The 17,066-nt window shown below is 40.8% G+C and overlaps 1 protein-coding gene across 1 annotated transcript in view; it reads left to right on the forward strand.

Annotated features, from left to right (window-relative positions):
* MOV10L1 (Mov10 like RNA helicase 1) overlaps positions 1-17,066 on the forward strand; it is a 57,081-nt gene that overhangs the window by 24,657 nt on the left and 15,358 nt on the right. The window contains exons 10-17 of the mRNA XM_075274171.1: positions 3,972-4,149; positions 4,819-4,889; positions 5,522-5,613; positions 6,492-6,550; positions 7,565-7,677; positions 11,096-11,177; positions 11,327-11,499; positions 15,223-15,369. Of these exons, the coding sequence (XP_075130272.1) occupies positions 3,972-4,149; positions 4,819-4,889; positions 5,522-5,613; positions 6,492-6,550; positions 7,565-7,677; positions 11,096-11,177; positions 11,327-11,499; positions 15,223-15,369 (915 nt within the window). The remainder of the gene's footprint in view (positions 1-3,971; positions 4,150-4,818; positions 4,890-5,521; positions 5,614-6,491; positions 6,551-7,564; positions 7,678-11,095; positions 11,178-11,326; positions 11,500-15,222; positions 15,370-17,066) is intronic.

A 17,066-nucleotide genomic window follows, 5' to 3' on the forward strand; every position in this document is an offset into this window, starting at 1 on the left:
AGTACTGAGAGATGTAAGGTGAGCTGCAGGGGGGAGAGAGAGAGTGTGTGTGTGTGACTATATGTGTGTCTGTGTCTGTCTATATGTGTGTCTGTCTATATATATATATATATATATATATATATATATATATATATATATATATATATATATATATATATATAGTGTGTGTGTGTCTGTCTATCTGTATGTGTGTGTCTCAGCAACCTAGGGGGAAAAAATGGAAGGGGAATGTTATACTAGGGCAGAGATGGCAGATGTAGGGGGGGACATGAAACTGGGGGAGAGATGGAGGGAGGACATGAAATGGGGAAAATAAAGGGGGATATGAAACTGAGGGAGAAATGGAGGGGGGGGACATGAAACTGGGGGTAGATGAAGAGGGCACTTAGACTGGGGGGGGACATTAAACCATGGAGGAAGCTGTAGGGGGACCTGTCTACCTCTAGTTGCCCCCAGTTTAATGTCACCCTCCAGCTACCCCTACGGTTTATTGTCTGCTTCCAGCTTCCCGATTTTAATGTCCCCCTCTAGTTGCCCCCAGTTTCATGTCCCGCTCCAGCTGTCAATTTATTGCCCCCCCTCCAACAACCCCCACTGTTTAATGGCCCCCTCCAGCTGCTCCAGTTTTGTGTCCCCTCTAGTTTCCCCCAGTTTATACTGGGGCACCAGGAGAGGGACCTAATACTGTGGGGCAGTTGGAAAGGAACATTATAATGTGGGGGCATATAGTGTACAGGTGACTGTAGGAGGATTATACTTTGTGGGGGCACATGGAAAGATGATTGGGAATGGGCGGAGTCAACATAGAAGTGGGTGGAGCTAAATTTGCCATGGCACGGCCCTCTAGCATAGTTTCAATTTCTTATGCGGCCCCATGGGAAAATTAATTGCCCACCCCTGGTCTATGGGTTCCATGTGCTTTGCAAGCACATCGCTTGCAATTGCGATTGCATTCCGTCGGGGGGGGGGGTCTCCATGCAGACTCCTTGCGGACGGAATACAAGCGCTAGTGTGAACCAACCCTCAGTGATAGCTTAATTAACGAGTCTGGGTTTGTTAAATGTAACCTGCCTTACTGCGTTGTGCCAACTGTAAAGTGGTCGAGGAGGGATAATGCTCTTAGGTGTTTTTTCAGGGGTTGGCCTAGGTTCATGGTTTCAGTGAAGGGAAATCCTTGAACGTTTTTCTATTGCATGGTACTGATTTTACCCTGTTAAGTTGAAAGGGTTTTCCAGGTCTTTTTAATTAAAGACCTATCCTCAAGATAGGTCATCAGTTGAAGATTCGTGGGGGTCTGACACCAGGAATCCCTCTAAATAAGTGGGAGCAGAGCTCGCCAAGCAGGGCTTCAGTGTCACAGGCCATGTGACATCACATTCATCAGTCACATGGCCAGATAGCAGCTAAGTCCCATTTGAGTAAATGGACTTCCCTGCAATTCCAGAGGATACAGTGCTCACACAGAGGAATTATAGCTCTTGGCCAGGAGGTGGAGGGAAGGTGAAACCATAAAAAAAATAAATAAAAAAAAACTCACCTGTCCCTGGTGCTTTGATCTTCTACAGTCCGGGGGCTTATTCCAGAAGTCCTCGCTGCATGTGGCCTCAGGAGTCACACTAAAGGACTCAGGATGTCAATCACATACGTCATTGGTCCTTTCCTGTGTCCACTGCGGTCAGATGCAGTGAGGACTTCCGCCAGAATTAATCATCGCAGCTGGGCTCAACAGTGGCAGGGGATACTGGAGCGCCGGGGACAGTCAACAGTGATTTTGCATCTGGGTTGTAATACATACATTTTTAAGTATTTTCAGAATTGTTCTATCAAATCAGGTTTCGGAGATATTGTGAAATATTCGATCTTATTTCTAAATATTGGTCTAAAACGTCCTTCATCTCTCTGCAGTCTTCAGTTTGAAATGCTAAATCAATATCTAAATGAAATTTAATGGTCTGATATAATTATTTGGATTAAAAGTGCAGTGAAAGACATCATAAAGTCACCGGATGCAGAAAGTTAGGTTGTTGAGCCAGCAGAAATAATGGCTGCTGAGTCGGCAGAAAGATTGGCTGTTTCTACAGAAAGGTTGGTTGTGGAGTCAGGAGAACGAGTGGCTTTTCAGTCAGCCGAAAAAGAAGTATGTAAGGCCAAGTTTCTGCAAGGGAGGCAAAGCTATACGAATCAGAACTCAGCCGTTGTTTTTGGGGCATTGTACGTGAAGACTTTTATTTGTTGAAACACATAGTGTTGTTGCAGACTGTTATCACAATGAAGTAGCGCATCAGAGACACCTATGCCTAATGGCAACTACTCAACGTTGCAGCTATTAAAACAAACCTGACAACTTTTGTTATGTGTGTGGGGAGTTTACTCCAAAAACACAAAGCCAAAAACTGATTCTCAAGAAGGCTTATAAACTGTACTTTGAGTGTGGTGATCAGGATAAGTCATAGGCACCTCATGTTTCATGTATAACTTGCACAACTACCCTACAAGAATGGATGAAAAAAAATGCTGAGCAATGCCATTTGCTCTTCCAATGGTTTGGCGTGAGCCAAAATATCACTGCAGTGACTGCTATTTTTGTCTTACTAATATTGCAGGGCATTTGAGTAAAACTAGACACAGTATCCAATATCCTGATATACCTTCGGCACATTGACCTGTGCCTCATGAGGAAGATTTATCTGTTCCTGCCTGCCGCCTAACAATGGCCAACAACATGCTCATTATATGGCATCCCATTGACCTGCTGAGATACCGGAAGAATCATGGGCCCAGTGCGAGGAACGAGTTTAGCAGTGGGACAGCTTGACAGCTGTCGAAACGCCGGAGCAGGCGGATCATCAATACCAACAACACACTCATTATATGGCGTCCCAGCAAGCTGCTGACATTCCGGAACAATCACAGGCATGGTCTGAGGAACAAGGTCAGCAGCAGGACAGCTTTGCTGAATAAAGGCGGATCATCTACGCCAACAACCTGCAGACGAAGTCGCAGGCAGAGGCTAGTAAAATATAAAGATCATGAGTGGCAGATTTGCTGTGACTTAAAAAGTTGTTGCGATGCTGTTAGGTTTACAGGGTGGGTGTCCAAAATTCTGGATTTTTTTGTGCCTGTGGTACAGTCGAGACCGCAAGTACCACTATAGAGTAAAAAAAAAAAAAAAAATGGCCTGTGAGAAAATCGTTGTTTGCTGGTAAAAAAAAATAAAATAAAAAAATGTGTAATTTTGTGTCCGCTTCATATAAAGTTGGGGGTTAATGAAGAACTTTGTTAAATCTCTTGATAAGGAAGGCAAGGCTTTTAGTCATTTGAGAGAAATGTTTGCCAATTTAAGTGAAGCAAAGCTAAAGGAGGACATATTTGTTGGACCTCAAATAAGAAAATTGTTGAAAGATCCGAATTTCAATGCCAAGCTAAAGAATCTTGAGTTAGCAGCCTGGTCCTCCTTCAGAGCAATTCTTCATGGCTTTTTGGGTAACAGAAAAGATGCTGTTTCCATAGTAACAAATCTACTGGAGAACTACAAAACATGGATTGTAGAAGGTCTTTGAAAATTCACTTTTTGCACTCCCATCTTGACTTCTTTCCCGAAATCGTGGTGCTGTGAGTGATGAACAAGGTGAACGCGTTCACCAAGACATTCTTGACATGGAGCAACGCTACCAAGGACGCTGGGACTCTGTAACAATGAGGGATTACTGCTGGTTTCTGTTGAGAGACTGATGAAATACCTTACAAAAGAAAAGCATCCTCCTCATATTTTGCTAAAGGAAATTGACTGCAAACTTTGTAAATGCCTGTATTAATGTGTTTCGTATAATCTTTGGTTTGCTATGGTTTCCAGTTTAGTCAATCTGTAACATATAATTTCATGTATGAGCTTTATTTTGCCTTCAAATAGCAAAAATGGTTAATTTCAACAATATATATGTTTTGTTTTTTTCTTTTTAAATGTACAGTTGCTTACGCTGTCAAATTATCGAAAGAAAATGTCAACTTTACTTTGGCTTGAGGATATCCACAATGAAATAGAAATGAAAGAGTTACGATTGAGTGGGGTTTGCTTACAAAAGCGTGGTGGGTTTTTGGTATTGGAAGTACCTGGTATTATAGAAGGAAGGCCCTCTTTATATCCTGGTAAGTGATATTGTTCCTAAACCTTGAATGGCTTGAATGTTATCTGAAGCTTTATCATGCTGTTGTCAGGTATTTATGGGTAACTGCTCCAGAATATGTTTTGGGTTTTGTTTTTACATTATTCATTTTGTGGAACAAACACAAACTATGTTTTTCAGTGCAATTACATCAATACGAAATGTATGTGGCGTTTTTTTTTGTTGTTGTTGTTGTTGTTTTTTTTTTTAATAGTATTTTTAAAGTTTGTTTTTTTCCCCTATTCATTCCGTCAAACCAGACAACACCTTATTTTATCACTGTATTCTATCAGTCTGCCCCATTACCTTCCATAGTGTTAGCAGCAGCAGTTGGTGAAGCTTTACTGGAACCTTTGGTGGCATCCTCGACAGCGTCTGGTCCACTAGACGTGGATACAGATGCTACACTTGTGTGATAGCATCAGCAATAGCAGATTGTGAATCTTCTTTTATGACTACCTTGCAGAACTAGCAAAAAGTGGGGTTGCGTTTTAACAATGTGTGCAGTTTGTATTGTGTAGTGGCAGAAAAAACAGAACTCTATTACAATAATATGGGGAATAGAATTATTTGCATAGAAAGATATGTCGTGGATGATAAATCCTGTAGGTTCTCACATTTAGTACTCCAAGTTATGTTTTGTTTTATCCAGGTGACAAAGTCCTGTTGAAGTACCAGTCGTATAGCACTACAGTGGTAGAATTTGCTGGCACAGTTGTTGAAGTAAGTTTCAGTACAAGCTCTTGTAGTCTTTCCTTTTTAATTGTTCTGCATTATTTATGGTAATGAAGAGTGTCCTGGACTGTATGATGGTACATGCTATTAGGATCACCCAGGTCATATAAATAATGCAAGCACTCGGCGCAGTGATGCTGCTGACAGTCATGGAATGACTAGCGCATTACTTCAGATTATGCAAAACTTTCCGGGTGATGCTTTTATTCATAGTCCTGTTATTATGGCTTTAAAAATTCATATCTTTGGGTAGAAAGTGCCTCTGCTATAAAACCGAGCAGCTACAGATATTACAATTGATCTACAGTGTATATTATAATACCCTCTTAGGTCATAATAGCGGCTGGGGATCTAGTTTCTACAGTATATTCTGCTTGTTTGCCTCCTATTATGTCTCAGTAATGTTCTGCAAATTACAGGCAAGCTCCATATTTTCTTCTTGAATAGGTACTTATGCTACATGCTGCACCAGCTGCTTACTTTGAACATACTCAGAATAGCAGCCTGTGCAGTGATGAATAAAACATTACAAGTGCTGTATGTTGTTGGCTGTGCATGGAATCAAACAGCAGCAGAACAACATGTTTTCTGAACAATCTTTATTTTATGTGCATTTCTAGATACACGATGAAGAAGTAGCACTGCGTGTTAATGCGAACTTGGAGCAGTCCTACAACTATGAACCAATGGAAGTAGAATTTACCGTAAACAGGCAATGTGACATTCTACTTACAAGTGTGCCAGTAGTACTTAGAATTTCTGTTCTAGCCCTCAGTAATATCCATGGGTGCTTCCTATCACTACTTTTGTTGACTTACATTCACACACCTTCATAGGTTTACTTTTTTTCTCTCTCAGATTTAAGGTTTATTTGCCATAGATGCTGAAAAAGGAGCATCTGAGGTCACTTGTTTTACAATAAAAGTAAGGCGGCAGCTTATTTCAAGAGCTGTGTTGAACTGTTTGCCCGTTTTCGCTAGTAATTTTATATTTTCATGGTCAGACACACTAAATTTGATTTGTATGGGGCAGATGTGCAATGTCTATGGTTGGGCGTAACAAGCAGATTGCAGAGTTTACAGACTTCTCGGCTACATTCCCTACAAAACAATTATATGTGTGGTCTAATTAGACGCTGGGTATTACCACAAGGGTGTACTAGTATTTCCACAGCTGCCCCATAAATACATTGAGGCTACATTTTGGTAGTGCACCTCTTCGGGAGCGATTGTGTGTCTTATAGGCATGGCTAGCACGCAGTCATTTTGCCCAGTTGACAGACTTTGAGACAGCACACTTCATTGGACTGAGAGAAGCAGAATTTTCATTTTGATGAATGGCCCACCTTCTAGGCTGTTGTGACCTAGGTGTTGAGAGCAGTGGTTATCCAAGGACGTACCCAGACAACATTCAGGCTTTAAAAGGCCCAGACAAACCGCCAGTAGAGGATTATTTGATCTGCCGACAAGTGTGATCGCTCCCTCAGTTTCTTGGCCACCGTCCAGATACAGGTTGCACCTGATATACTCCTTGAAAACTATATAAATGGTTAAGTTTTTTTTGTTTTCTTTTTTTTCCCCCTTGTTATAGAGTCACTAGCAGAAGGTGTCAGTTTGCTGTAGAACAAGCAGAACATCTTGGACAAGCTGGTCAGTAGTAGAAAGTCTTGCAACTCTGTGTATCTAGATCTTAAACACATTTCAGTTGACTTTGACTGTTAGAATTGTAACTTTAGAACAAATTCTCTATCTTGCATAGTCCTTTTTTTGAAAGTAGTTTTTTTTCACCCCTTAAAAGCACTCACCTTTGTTTACTAGGCTGCAGTGATGCCATGTGAAGGATGGAATAAATAAGTGGCAAGAAAATCCTGGGCCCCCGTACAAAATTTGTACCAGGTCCTGCAAATATGATTTATTATTTATAGTAAGAGTCTTTTCCTATTGTAAAAAGACACTTTATGAACCCAGGTGCAACTACACCCTCTGAACCCCTTTAAGTTATGTCCCTGTCAGTGACCTGAATAATCTTGTTCCATACACCACTGAGACCATTGATTCACTGTAGCAGTCATGTTGGTAGACTGGCAAGTCATCTCTACAACCAAGCAGACAAAGGTGGGTTTTATGCAGTACCCTCCCTGGCCACTTTCTTTATCATCTTGTTTGAACCCCTTTTAATGCTAGGGTTACATACAACTCCTCATATGGTTATTGATGGTTCTAGGCAAACCACATTCAAGTTCTCTGCCTGAGTCACTTTAACCAAATAATTTTGAGTATGGTTTGGTTAACCTCTACTTGCATATATAGATTGTACTGTAATTTTGTTACAAAAGTTCAGAACTTGCCCAAAAGCTTTAATGACCTAAAAAGTGTAGAATAATGGAAAATAATTCATCAGGATCTCCAAAAAAATAATCTTTTATCAGAACGTGAAACCTTTTAGGATGTCAGAATTATTCCAGTATAATACAAAGCTTGACAGTACTTTTTTATTTAAGCACACGTACCCTATTAAAGAAATACTGAAATGTTCTGTTCATGTGAATTTGAAACATACAGTATGTTTTATACTTGTCTGTTGTTCTGCACAATGCTCATGTTACATATAATGACACGTATAAAGGAAGATATGATTTATTTTGATTGCAATTGTCTCCTAAGTGCTTTTTCCAGAAACTGTGGTATTACAGTCGCCACAAGTCAACACAACGGGGATCAACCAGCAGGATTGTATGGACCAGAAACAACAGACAGTCAACCAGCTGGAAAATCAGGTGAGTTACACAGAAACCCTTGTTGGCAAAGAAGCCTTTTGATTTGGTGCACAAAGAGTAGTTAGCACCATTGTCTGGAACAATTGGAAAGATTTGTCATGCGTTCCTTAGGTTCATGAAGGAAAGTGCACAGGTTGTAGAGCTGAGATGAAAAGAATTTTGAATAAACAATAGAAAGAAAAAGCGTTATAAAGGAACAAACCTTTAATAAATGCTTCAAGAACATACAATTATTTAATGGGAATGTCAAGAAAAAGAAATTGCTGTTGGCAGATCCATATATGCACGCTTTAACCTGTACAGTGTTTTTCCCTTTCAGAGCCTATTTAGAAAATAAGCTTGTTATTGTTGTGCTTGAGCAATGTCTACATTATGCTTAGAGCTGTAATTCTGTTATAGTGACCAGAACCATCAAATCTTCATTTTGATCCCCTTTATGTCTATAAAGCCAAATCCAAAAATGAATGAGAGTCCAGCAGTCATGACCGCTTCCAGCGTTTAAATGACAGATAGGGGAAAGTCTAAAATCAACAATGGCGCGAAGAGGTTTTCTTTTTTTTTTTTTTTTGACAGGATTGTGATGTGTGTGTGCGGCTGAGATCTATTGAATAGCCATATAAAATGCATACACACATCTGACTGTGTCATGGTAATATGTTGTTCCCTTTGCTACAACACCAGCGCTTTTTATTAAAGAGGACCTTTCACCATATCCGGGCACAGGCAGTTCTATATACTGCCAGAAAGCTGACAGTGCACTGAATTCAGCGCACTGTCGGCTTTCCCGATCTGTGCCCGGTGTGAAGAGCTTACGGCCCGGTACCGTAGCTCTTCTATGGTCAGAAGGGCGTTTCTGACCATTAGCCAGAGACGTCCTTCTGCCTCGCGGCGCCAATCGCGCTGTGCTGTGGAGCGGGGAGGAACGCCCCCTCCCTCTGCTCACACAGCTTGTCCGTAGACGAGCATTATCAGGAGAGGGAGGGGGCGTTCCTCCCCGCTCCACAGCACAGCGCGATTGGCGCCGCGAGGCAGAAGGACGTCTCTGGCTAATGGTCAGAAACGCCCTTCTGACTGTAAAGCGCTACGGTACCGGGACCGATAGCGCTTTACACCGGGCACGGATTGGGAAAGCCGACAGTGCGCTGAATTCAGCGCACTGTCAGCTTTCTGGCAGTATATAACACTGCCTGTGCCCAGATATGGTGAAAGGTCCTCTTTAAGTATTGTGTTATTTGATAGAAGGATGGCGCGTGTTGTTCAGCTCTTGTTCTGCTCGAGAGCTCTCTAATTTCAGTGGCATATAATTACAGAAGAGGGATGTTTCTCTGTTCTATTGCTTTCAACATAATGTATTATCATCATCTCCCTTTCACTCTACAGTCTGGTGGTTTCTTCTGTGATATAACCAGTATGTTGAATTTGTGTTGTGTCCTGTTTATTCCTCTTGGGGTTTATGTATTTTATTTACAAAGTGCCTTTTCAAGTTAGTTTTCAATGCTGTGTATTCAGAGATGAGTATTACATTAGCAACATATCCAGTACTTAAAGGGGCTCTATCAGCAAAATTATGCTGATAGAGCCCCACATATGCGTGAATAGCCTTTAAAAAGGCTATTCAGGCACCGCTAAAGTAATATTAAACTACTCCCCTGTTTTAAAATAAAACTCTAAAAAAGAATATGTTAATCTTATCTACCGTGCACGGTGGGCGGGCATTCAGGTTCCGATGTCATCTTCAGCCATGCCTCCTCTTCTAGCGATGTCCTCGGGTCCCATCTTCCTCCGGCGCTTACGAACTTCCATTGATAAAAAAATAACGCGGGTGCATGCGCTGTTGCATGCTGCTACTACTACTGCGCCATTTTTTACAAATGGCAGTTCGCGAGCACCGGAGGAAGACAGGACCCGAGGACATCGCTAGAAGAGGAGGCGTGGCTGAAGATGATGTCGGCACCTGAATGCCCGCTCACCGTGCACGATAGATAAGATTAACATATTCTTTTTTTTTTAGGGTTTTATTTTAAAAGGGGGGGAGGGTAGTTTAATATAACATATACAGTGCCTGAATAGCCTTTTTAAAGGCTATTCACGCATATGTGGGGCTCTATCAGCTTGATTTTACTGACAGAGCCCCTTTAAAAGGACCGGTCACCAAATACAAAATGCTAAATTCCATACATCATATGATTGCTGCTATGCCCTCAAACAATTTGTTAGGTTTTTTTTTTTCTTTAAATCTGTCCACCTATTGAAAACCTATAGCCCTTGCAAAGTTGTATGAATGTTAGCTCTGATTGAACATGTGAGTGGCAACTCTTTGCCATGTTTTGCCACAGATTAGAGTTGATCACTGGGAGGAGAATGGTTGCAGGTCAACACCAGTCTTCATATGTCCTTCAAGAGCACAGATGAGTTAAGCTTTCTGTTTATGATGAGTATTTGTCTGTATTTCTAAATGTGTTTTACCAATTTAACTGGGCTGCTGAAGAATTCTTGGATTACAGTGACGATCGGAATGTATAAAATGTGCACACACAGTGCAATGTTGTGCTAGGTTCACACTAGTGTCAGGGGAACTGAACAATGGAGAGGCGGATTGCTAAAACAACGGCAACTCGTGTAGTGCGATGGATCCCATTGACTATAATGAAATTGCAGTCTCTTGTCGGTGGGCATCAAGTTGCACCATAGCAGCTGAGCAGAAATAGTTTAGTGGGAAATTATTCATACATTTAAATTCCTGCTTATCTTGGGCTTGGTTGTGAAGTGGATGGGCCTTCTCAGCAAAGGACATCCGTTTTCTATAGGTATTTCAGGGAGTAGAACCGCCCCCTGGACTCCTGAGGTCAGAATGAGCAAGAGTTTTAATCAAATACAATTTACACTTAATCATTTCAGCTACTTCTGCTGTGATCACATTTTCTTTTACATCCTGTGGCGTCAGTGTGATCCTCTGGGCAGAATTCTGCTGGTAAAGCTTGGGTCCTAGCATGTATCTAAATGTTATATTTTCATACTGTACATACTACGTACCAAACCATTGTTTCAGGCCATACAAGGCAGTATTACTAGAACGGTGTGGCCTCTTTCTGCTTAATAAAGCAAACATTATTTTGTGGAGAATGTGAAAATATATAATACACACACACACGTTTACTTTGGTCTATTTTCCATCAGCACCACAAGTCGAACACTCGAGAGAAGAATTCAGTATCCATGAGTGGTCCTAGCATGTATCTAAATGTTATATTTTCATACTGTACATACTACGTACCAAACCATTGTTTCAGGCCATACAAGGCAGTATTACTAGAACGGTGTGGCCTCTTTCTGCTTAATAAAGCAAACATGATTTTGTGGAGAATGTGAAAATATATAATACACACACACACGTTTACTTTGGTCTATTTTCCATCAGCACCACAAGTCGAACACTCGAGAGAAGAATTCAGTATCCATGAGTGACATGGTGACTGTGGCTACACAGACGAACAGTCAAGGTTGGTTCATTATATTTTGTCATTTTAATTGGTAAAAATGACATTAATATTTCACTTTTATTTCTTGGTCAATACTTTTTCTGTAACATTATGGAAATATATGTTGGAGTAATAAACATAACAATTTGTTAATATTACTTTGTATGCAGGTAAAAAAAAAACATTGAAAAAAATGCGCCAGTTCTTCAATCCAACACTAAACGACCACCAGAAGTTGGCAGTGACGAGAATACTAAGTGGAGACTGCCGCCCATCTCCTTACATTCTTTTTGGGCCTCCGGGCACAGGAAAAACTGTTACAGTCATTGAAGCTATTCTGCAGGTGACATATTATTATAAGAAGCATTGCAATAGGCGGTTTTATGTACCATAGTGGTTGTGAATACTTACCAGAGTATTTGAAAGAGCACTAAAATTCTCTTCACAGTTCTTGCATTTTTTTCTGGAATAGTAAAAATATTGTTTGGTTTTTTTGAGGAGTATGGAGGAATACCATCAGGGAGACGTTCCACACTCCTAGAAATGATGTTGAGCTGTTAAGCTGGCTCCTCTGACAGTGCAGGGATATTGGTGCTGAGACTCCAACCTGGGAATATACCAGTAAAGCTGACAGTGTTCTGAGTTCAGTGCAATATCCCAAAGATGTCTGACTTTTCAAGCGGACAGCAAAAACCTACATGTTGGGTTTTTCTGGGCGGGGGGGGGGGGGGGGGGGTCTATGACCAGCCGCAATAGCAATGTATAGAATCTCCCATAAAATGGTGGGGAAAAAAAGAAGCTTTAAAAAAATAAAGAAAATAAAAGTTCTAAATTACTCCTTTCCCTAGAATACATATAAAAGTGGAAAATTACTGTGAAACACAAACATATTAGGTATCCCTGTGTCTGAAAGTGCCTGGTCTACTGAATATAGGGTATCTGCAGTGCTCCTGTAACGTCAGGAAGGGGTTAATAGGAGCACTGCAGATACCCTATACTCAGCCAGGCTTAATTCCAAGTGGGGGGAAAAAACCCAGTCCTCAAGCTCAAGAAAGGGGCAGACAGACAATCAAAACACCCCCTTCCCCATCACCCAGCAACTACTGCCCCCAAAAACTGCGACCATTTTAATTTTTGAAATTTTCCAGTAGCTGCTGCATTCCCCCCCCCCCCCACTTATACTCGAGTCAGTAACCCAGTTTTTTGTGGTAAGATTAGGGGCCTTGGCTTATATTCGGGTCGGCTTATACTCAAGTATATAGCAAGTCAATTGAAAAAGTGAAACCCATGTATTATATGGAGTCATTGCAGAGTGAAGTTTTACAAGTATTTATTTCTGTTAATATTGATGATTATGGCTTACAGCCAATGAAAACCCAAAAGTCATTATCTCAGAAAATTAGAATATTATATAAGACCAACTGTAAAAAAATTATTTCACACAGAAATTTTGGCCAAATGAGAAGTCTGTCCAGTCAATGCACTCAGTACTTGGTGGGGGCCCCTTTTGAATGAATGACTGCATCAATACGGCAATGTGACATGGGAGGTGATCAGCCTGTGACACTGCAGAGGGGTAATGGAAGCCCAGGTTGTATGATAGCAGCCTTCAGCTCGTCTGCATTGTTGGGTCTGGTGTCTCTCATCTTCCTCTTGACAATACACCATAGATTCTCTATGGGGTTAAGGTCAAGCGAGTTTTCTGGCCAATCAGTCACAGATATACTGTGACAAAAATACCAATACCTGGTTTAATAACCAGTGTGGACAGGTGCCAAGTCCTGTTGGAAAATGAAAATTCCATCTCCAAAAAGCTTGTCAGCAGAGGGAAGCATGAAGTGCTCTAGAATTTCCTGGTAGACGGCTGCCCTGACTTTGGTCTTGATAAAACACAGTGAACCTACACCAGCAGATTACTGTACATGGTTCCCCAAACCATCACTGATTGTGGAAACTTCACACTAGATCTCAAGCAGCTTGGATTGTTGCAGCCTCTCCGCTCTTCCTCCAGACTCCGCGACCTTGATTTCCAAATGAAATGCAAAATTTACTTTAATCTGAAAACACCATTTACCACTAAGCAACAGTCCATAACTTTTTGATGATATTCTAATTTATTGAGATGCACTAGTATATAACCTCAGAGTTCATCTTAAAGGGATTATACCATTAAAAACCTTTTTTTTTTTCTCGTTGACACGACAGAATAGCTTTAAGAAAGGCTATTCTTGTCCTACCTTTAGATGTATTCTCCGCCCCGCCGTTTGGTTAAAATCCCGTTTTTCGCTGGTATGCAAATGAGTTCTCTCGCAGCACTGGAGGTGAGCCCCAGCGCTCAAACAGCACTGGGGGCATCCCCAATGCTGTGAGAGAACTCTCCAGCGCCGCCTCCATCTTCTCCAGCTTCACACGTCTTCTTCCAGGGGTTGGCTTCAAACTTCTAGGCCTAGGACAAAGCTGACTGCGCATGCCCACCAGCCCCAAGAAAATGGCTGCTAACACCAGTATTGTAGGAAAAGAATAGCCTTTCTTAAAGCTATTCCGTGTCAACGAGAAAAAAAGTTTTTTAATGATAGAATCCCTTTAATGTATTATATTTTTATATTGCTCGGTCAGATAGTACACGAACAAGTATTGCTGTATTACACCAGCTTTTAGTTTGGTCTCATGTTGATACTTCATGTGTGATTTCCCCCCCCCCCCCCCCCATATGAAACGTTATATAAAGGACAAAGCAGAAAGTTTATTTAATTATAAAGTACTAGAGGAAGAACTCTTTCCTTGTCAAGTCACCTCAGTGTGATGTATGAGAATATGGGGAGAACCTTTCTGGCACACCCCATGATGTGAACCCTGCTGCAATACCCATATTTGCCTCTACTAAAATTACGGATGAGGAATGCCTGGCATGGCAAAGAAATGCTGGGGGCTGCACACTCGACAATCGGTCTTTCACTGGTCTAAAATTGATGGCCTATCTGAATAATGCGTTAAAGGGATTCTCCACTTTTTAAAACTGACAGCCTATCTTGAGATCATATTGCTTTTAACAAAAGGCTTGACCTATCCCGTCAAGAGCACAGGTAGAAGTGTAGAGTTTTGAAAAGCATTGTTGTGTAAATCCTAAGTGCTTTATTTACCTTCACTGTAGTACATTGTAGCTAAGTATCAGAATCCGAGGGAGACCAGTACTGCTGATGTGTTTTGCTGACAATACATCATGAATGTAATCTTCCTTGTTAAGACTTCTTAATGCAGTTAATCTTTTAGGGGCCGTTCACACAGCAGAAAAGGAAGAGGAATTCTTCTTAATTTTCTGGCCACCAGCTCCCCGTGGTGAAATGCCGATGCAGAGCATCTGTTGTGGTTTACCGACCACTGAATATGCTTAAGTAGCGGGGAGTCTACAACTGTTGACTACGAGGCAAGATAGAGAAGGATGCTTATTTCTTCTGTTTTCAATGGAAGGCAAAATCTGGGTGGAATTTGATGCTGTTTGGGACCATAATCTGCCTCCAAATTCGCATCAGTTTCCTAAGTTTGAAGATCCCATTACTGTCTTTGGAGATCTTCACCATGCTGAACCTTTCTCCATACTTGTTGTCCTCTACATTCAGTCATCATCAAAACTCCAGCTTTCAATATTTTTTTTTCCTCTTCCATGGGTGTTGCATAGCTTTCACAATCCACATACAAACTAACCAGTTTCTTCATAACTCTTTCCAATTGTGTAGCCTGTAAATGTTGCTGCTGTGTTGATACAACATCTGCCTGGATGACAGGCATCTTTTTAGGCTTCCCGATTGTACATATGCACAAGTGACTGCTCTTTTCGGAATTGTCATTTGTTCTTCACAAGTTACTCTCCTCCTCTTCCCTTACTGTGTTGTCATGAATTTGCCATATCGGCTCATTGTCAGTAAGTGGCCATATCCCTTAATTATTATAAATATGTAGACCCTATACATATACTATAAATAGCAGCTATTTTGGCTTCTATTTCAGATGTTTGTGGGTTAAATTAATGGTTCATTTTAAGCAAGTTACAACTTCTTTTTCTCTACAGATTTATTATGCTTTGCCAGACAGTCGTATTTTGGTTTGCGCCCCATCTAACAGTGCTGCTGATCTTGTGTGCCTCCGTCTTCATGAAAGTGGCCACCTAGAATGTGGTAGCATGGTGCGGGTGAATGCTTCCAGCCGTCAAGAAGAGGTAGAGTAGTACAAGGAAAAACTTCACTGGTTTCTAATTGAACAAAAATTGGCCTGTGTGTGGCCAGCTTTACCCTTTCCCTGCCATAGACATATGCTGATATCTCACAATCCATAACGGCAATGAGGAAGATCTTAGATTAATTTTAAGGATGAGAATCTCTTCTTCATTATTATATAGAGATCATCACTAGAGCCCTAAATAATAACTATTATAGATCCTGAGAGAGAGCTTTAAAGTGTCCTCCCACATCCAGCCTCAGCCAGACTCTTGTGACAGCGTGGAAGATGAGGGTTGGAGAATATGAGCTACAAGCTACACAGACCATGGAAAAACATCACTATCTGTGCTAAAACTGTGTCTTACTTCAGGGCAGGGGTAGCATAGACTCTTATCCATGTTATCACCTCTTCTATCAATCAAAGAACATACTGTACACTTGCTTTCTGATTCTCACATAATATAGTACCCCTTTTAGCCTTATCATATTGGTATTTATTTTTTGTTATACCACTCTGAACCTAGTTAGGATGTTTCAGTGGTGCCGTGGCCCAATCATTTACCAGCATTCAGATTAAGATTCAGATCAATAACGTTTTTGGCAGCTTTGAGATAGGCATAATAGCAGGTGTGTAGCGGTTGTGTTTTTTTGTTTTGTTTTTCGTTTTGTTTTTGCACCACCCAGCAGGTCCCTATTTTTCTTTATTTTTTTTTTTTAAATCACATTAGTTAGGTACAGAGACTTTTATAATTATTTGTTAGGATTACAGTTGTATATGGGAATGACAAATTATTCATTTGCATGCACAAAAAGGGTAGGTGTGTTTATGCAATTTTGGCATGTGTTTTGTTTTGTTTTTTGTGTGTGTGTTTTCTCTAATACCTGCACCTGTAAATATAAATGTGTGTTATGTATGAACATCTCCTGTAAGTCAATTTCTTTACATCAATTAATAGCTGCTGCTTCACTGATTCTGGAGCAGTTGTAATTTTTTTTCTCTATCCCCACCATTCCTGAGCAATTAATGCTATTAACTTTTGTGTGTGATATTCTATTTAGGTGCTATAATGTCAGGATGGCGGTGTCAGGCAGGAGCATGCAAGGGGCTTGATTCTGAGCTCTGACATTTCTATTTCTATCATCTACCGTACTATTATGGTGTATGTCAGGTATTTAAATGTGGCGGCCACTCGGTTCCATAGCTGCTGGGTTTCTGCTTTATATAATGATCGTGAGCATTAAGGCCCCTCAGCACCTTATTTAAAACTGACTTCCATTTTCAGATGATCATTGGTCCCTGGAACAAAATTTGGGGTCAGCGATCTGTTGTCATAACAGTCAGGAGCCTATTGAAGGCTCCAAGGCATGTCTGCCATTTATTTGCTTCTATATGCAACCTGTAATACAAATGCTGTAAATTTGCAATGCATTAGCTTTGTAATGCATTGCATTAGTGATCAGACCCCCTGCAGTTCATCTCCAATTCTGTTCCATTATGATTTTTTTTTTTTTCCTAGCTTACCAGTACAATCTACAGAATAATAAATGGTATATCAGGCAAAAAAAAACTACCTGCACTTGCTGCTCAGGAATGATGGGGGCTAGAGAGAAAATTCCAACTGTGCTGTAAATGGCGGTTCATAGCCTATTCATACATGCTAAGAACTTGAATTGGTGGAGATGGTGAAAGGTTCTC

The sequence above is a fragment of the Leptodactylus fuscus genome, chromosome 5 (genome assembly GCF_031893055.1).
Source record: "Leptodactylus fuscus isolate aLepFus1 chromosome 5, aLepFus1.hap2, whole genome shotgun sequence".
In the NCBI taxonomy this organism is placed as follows: Eukaryota; Metazoa; Chordata; class Amphibia; order Anura; family Leptodactylidae; genus Leptodactylus; species Leptodactylus fuscus.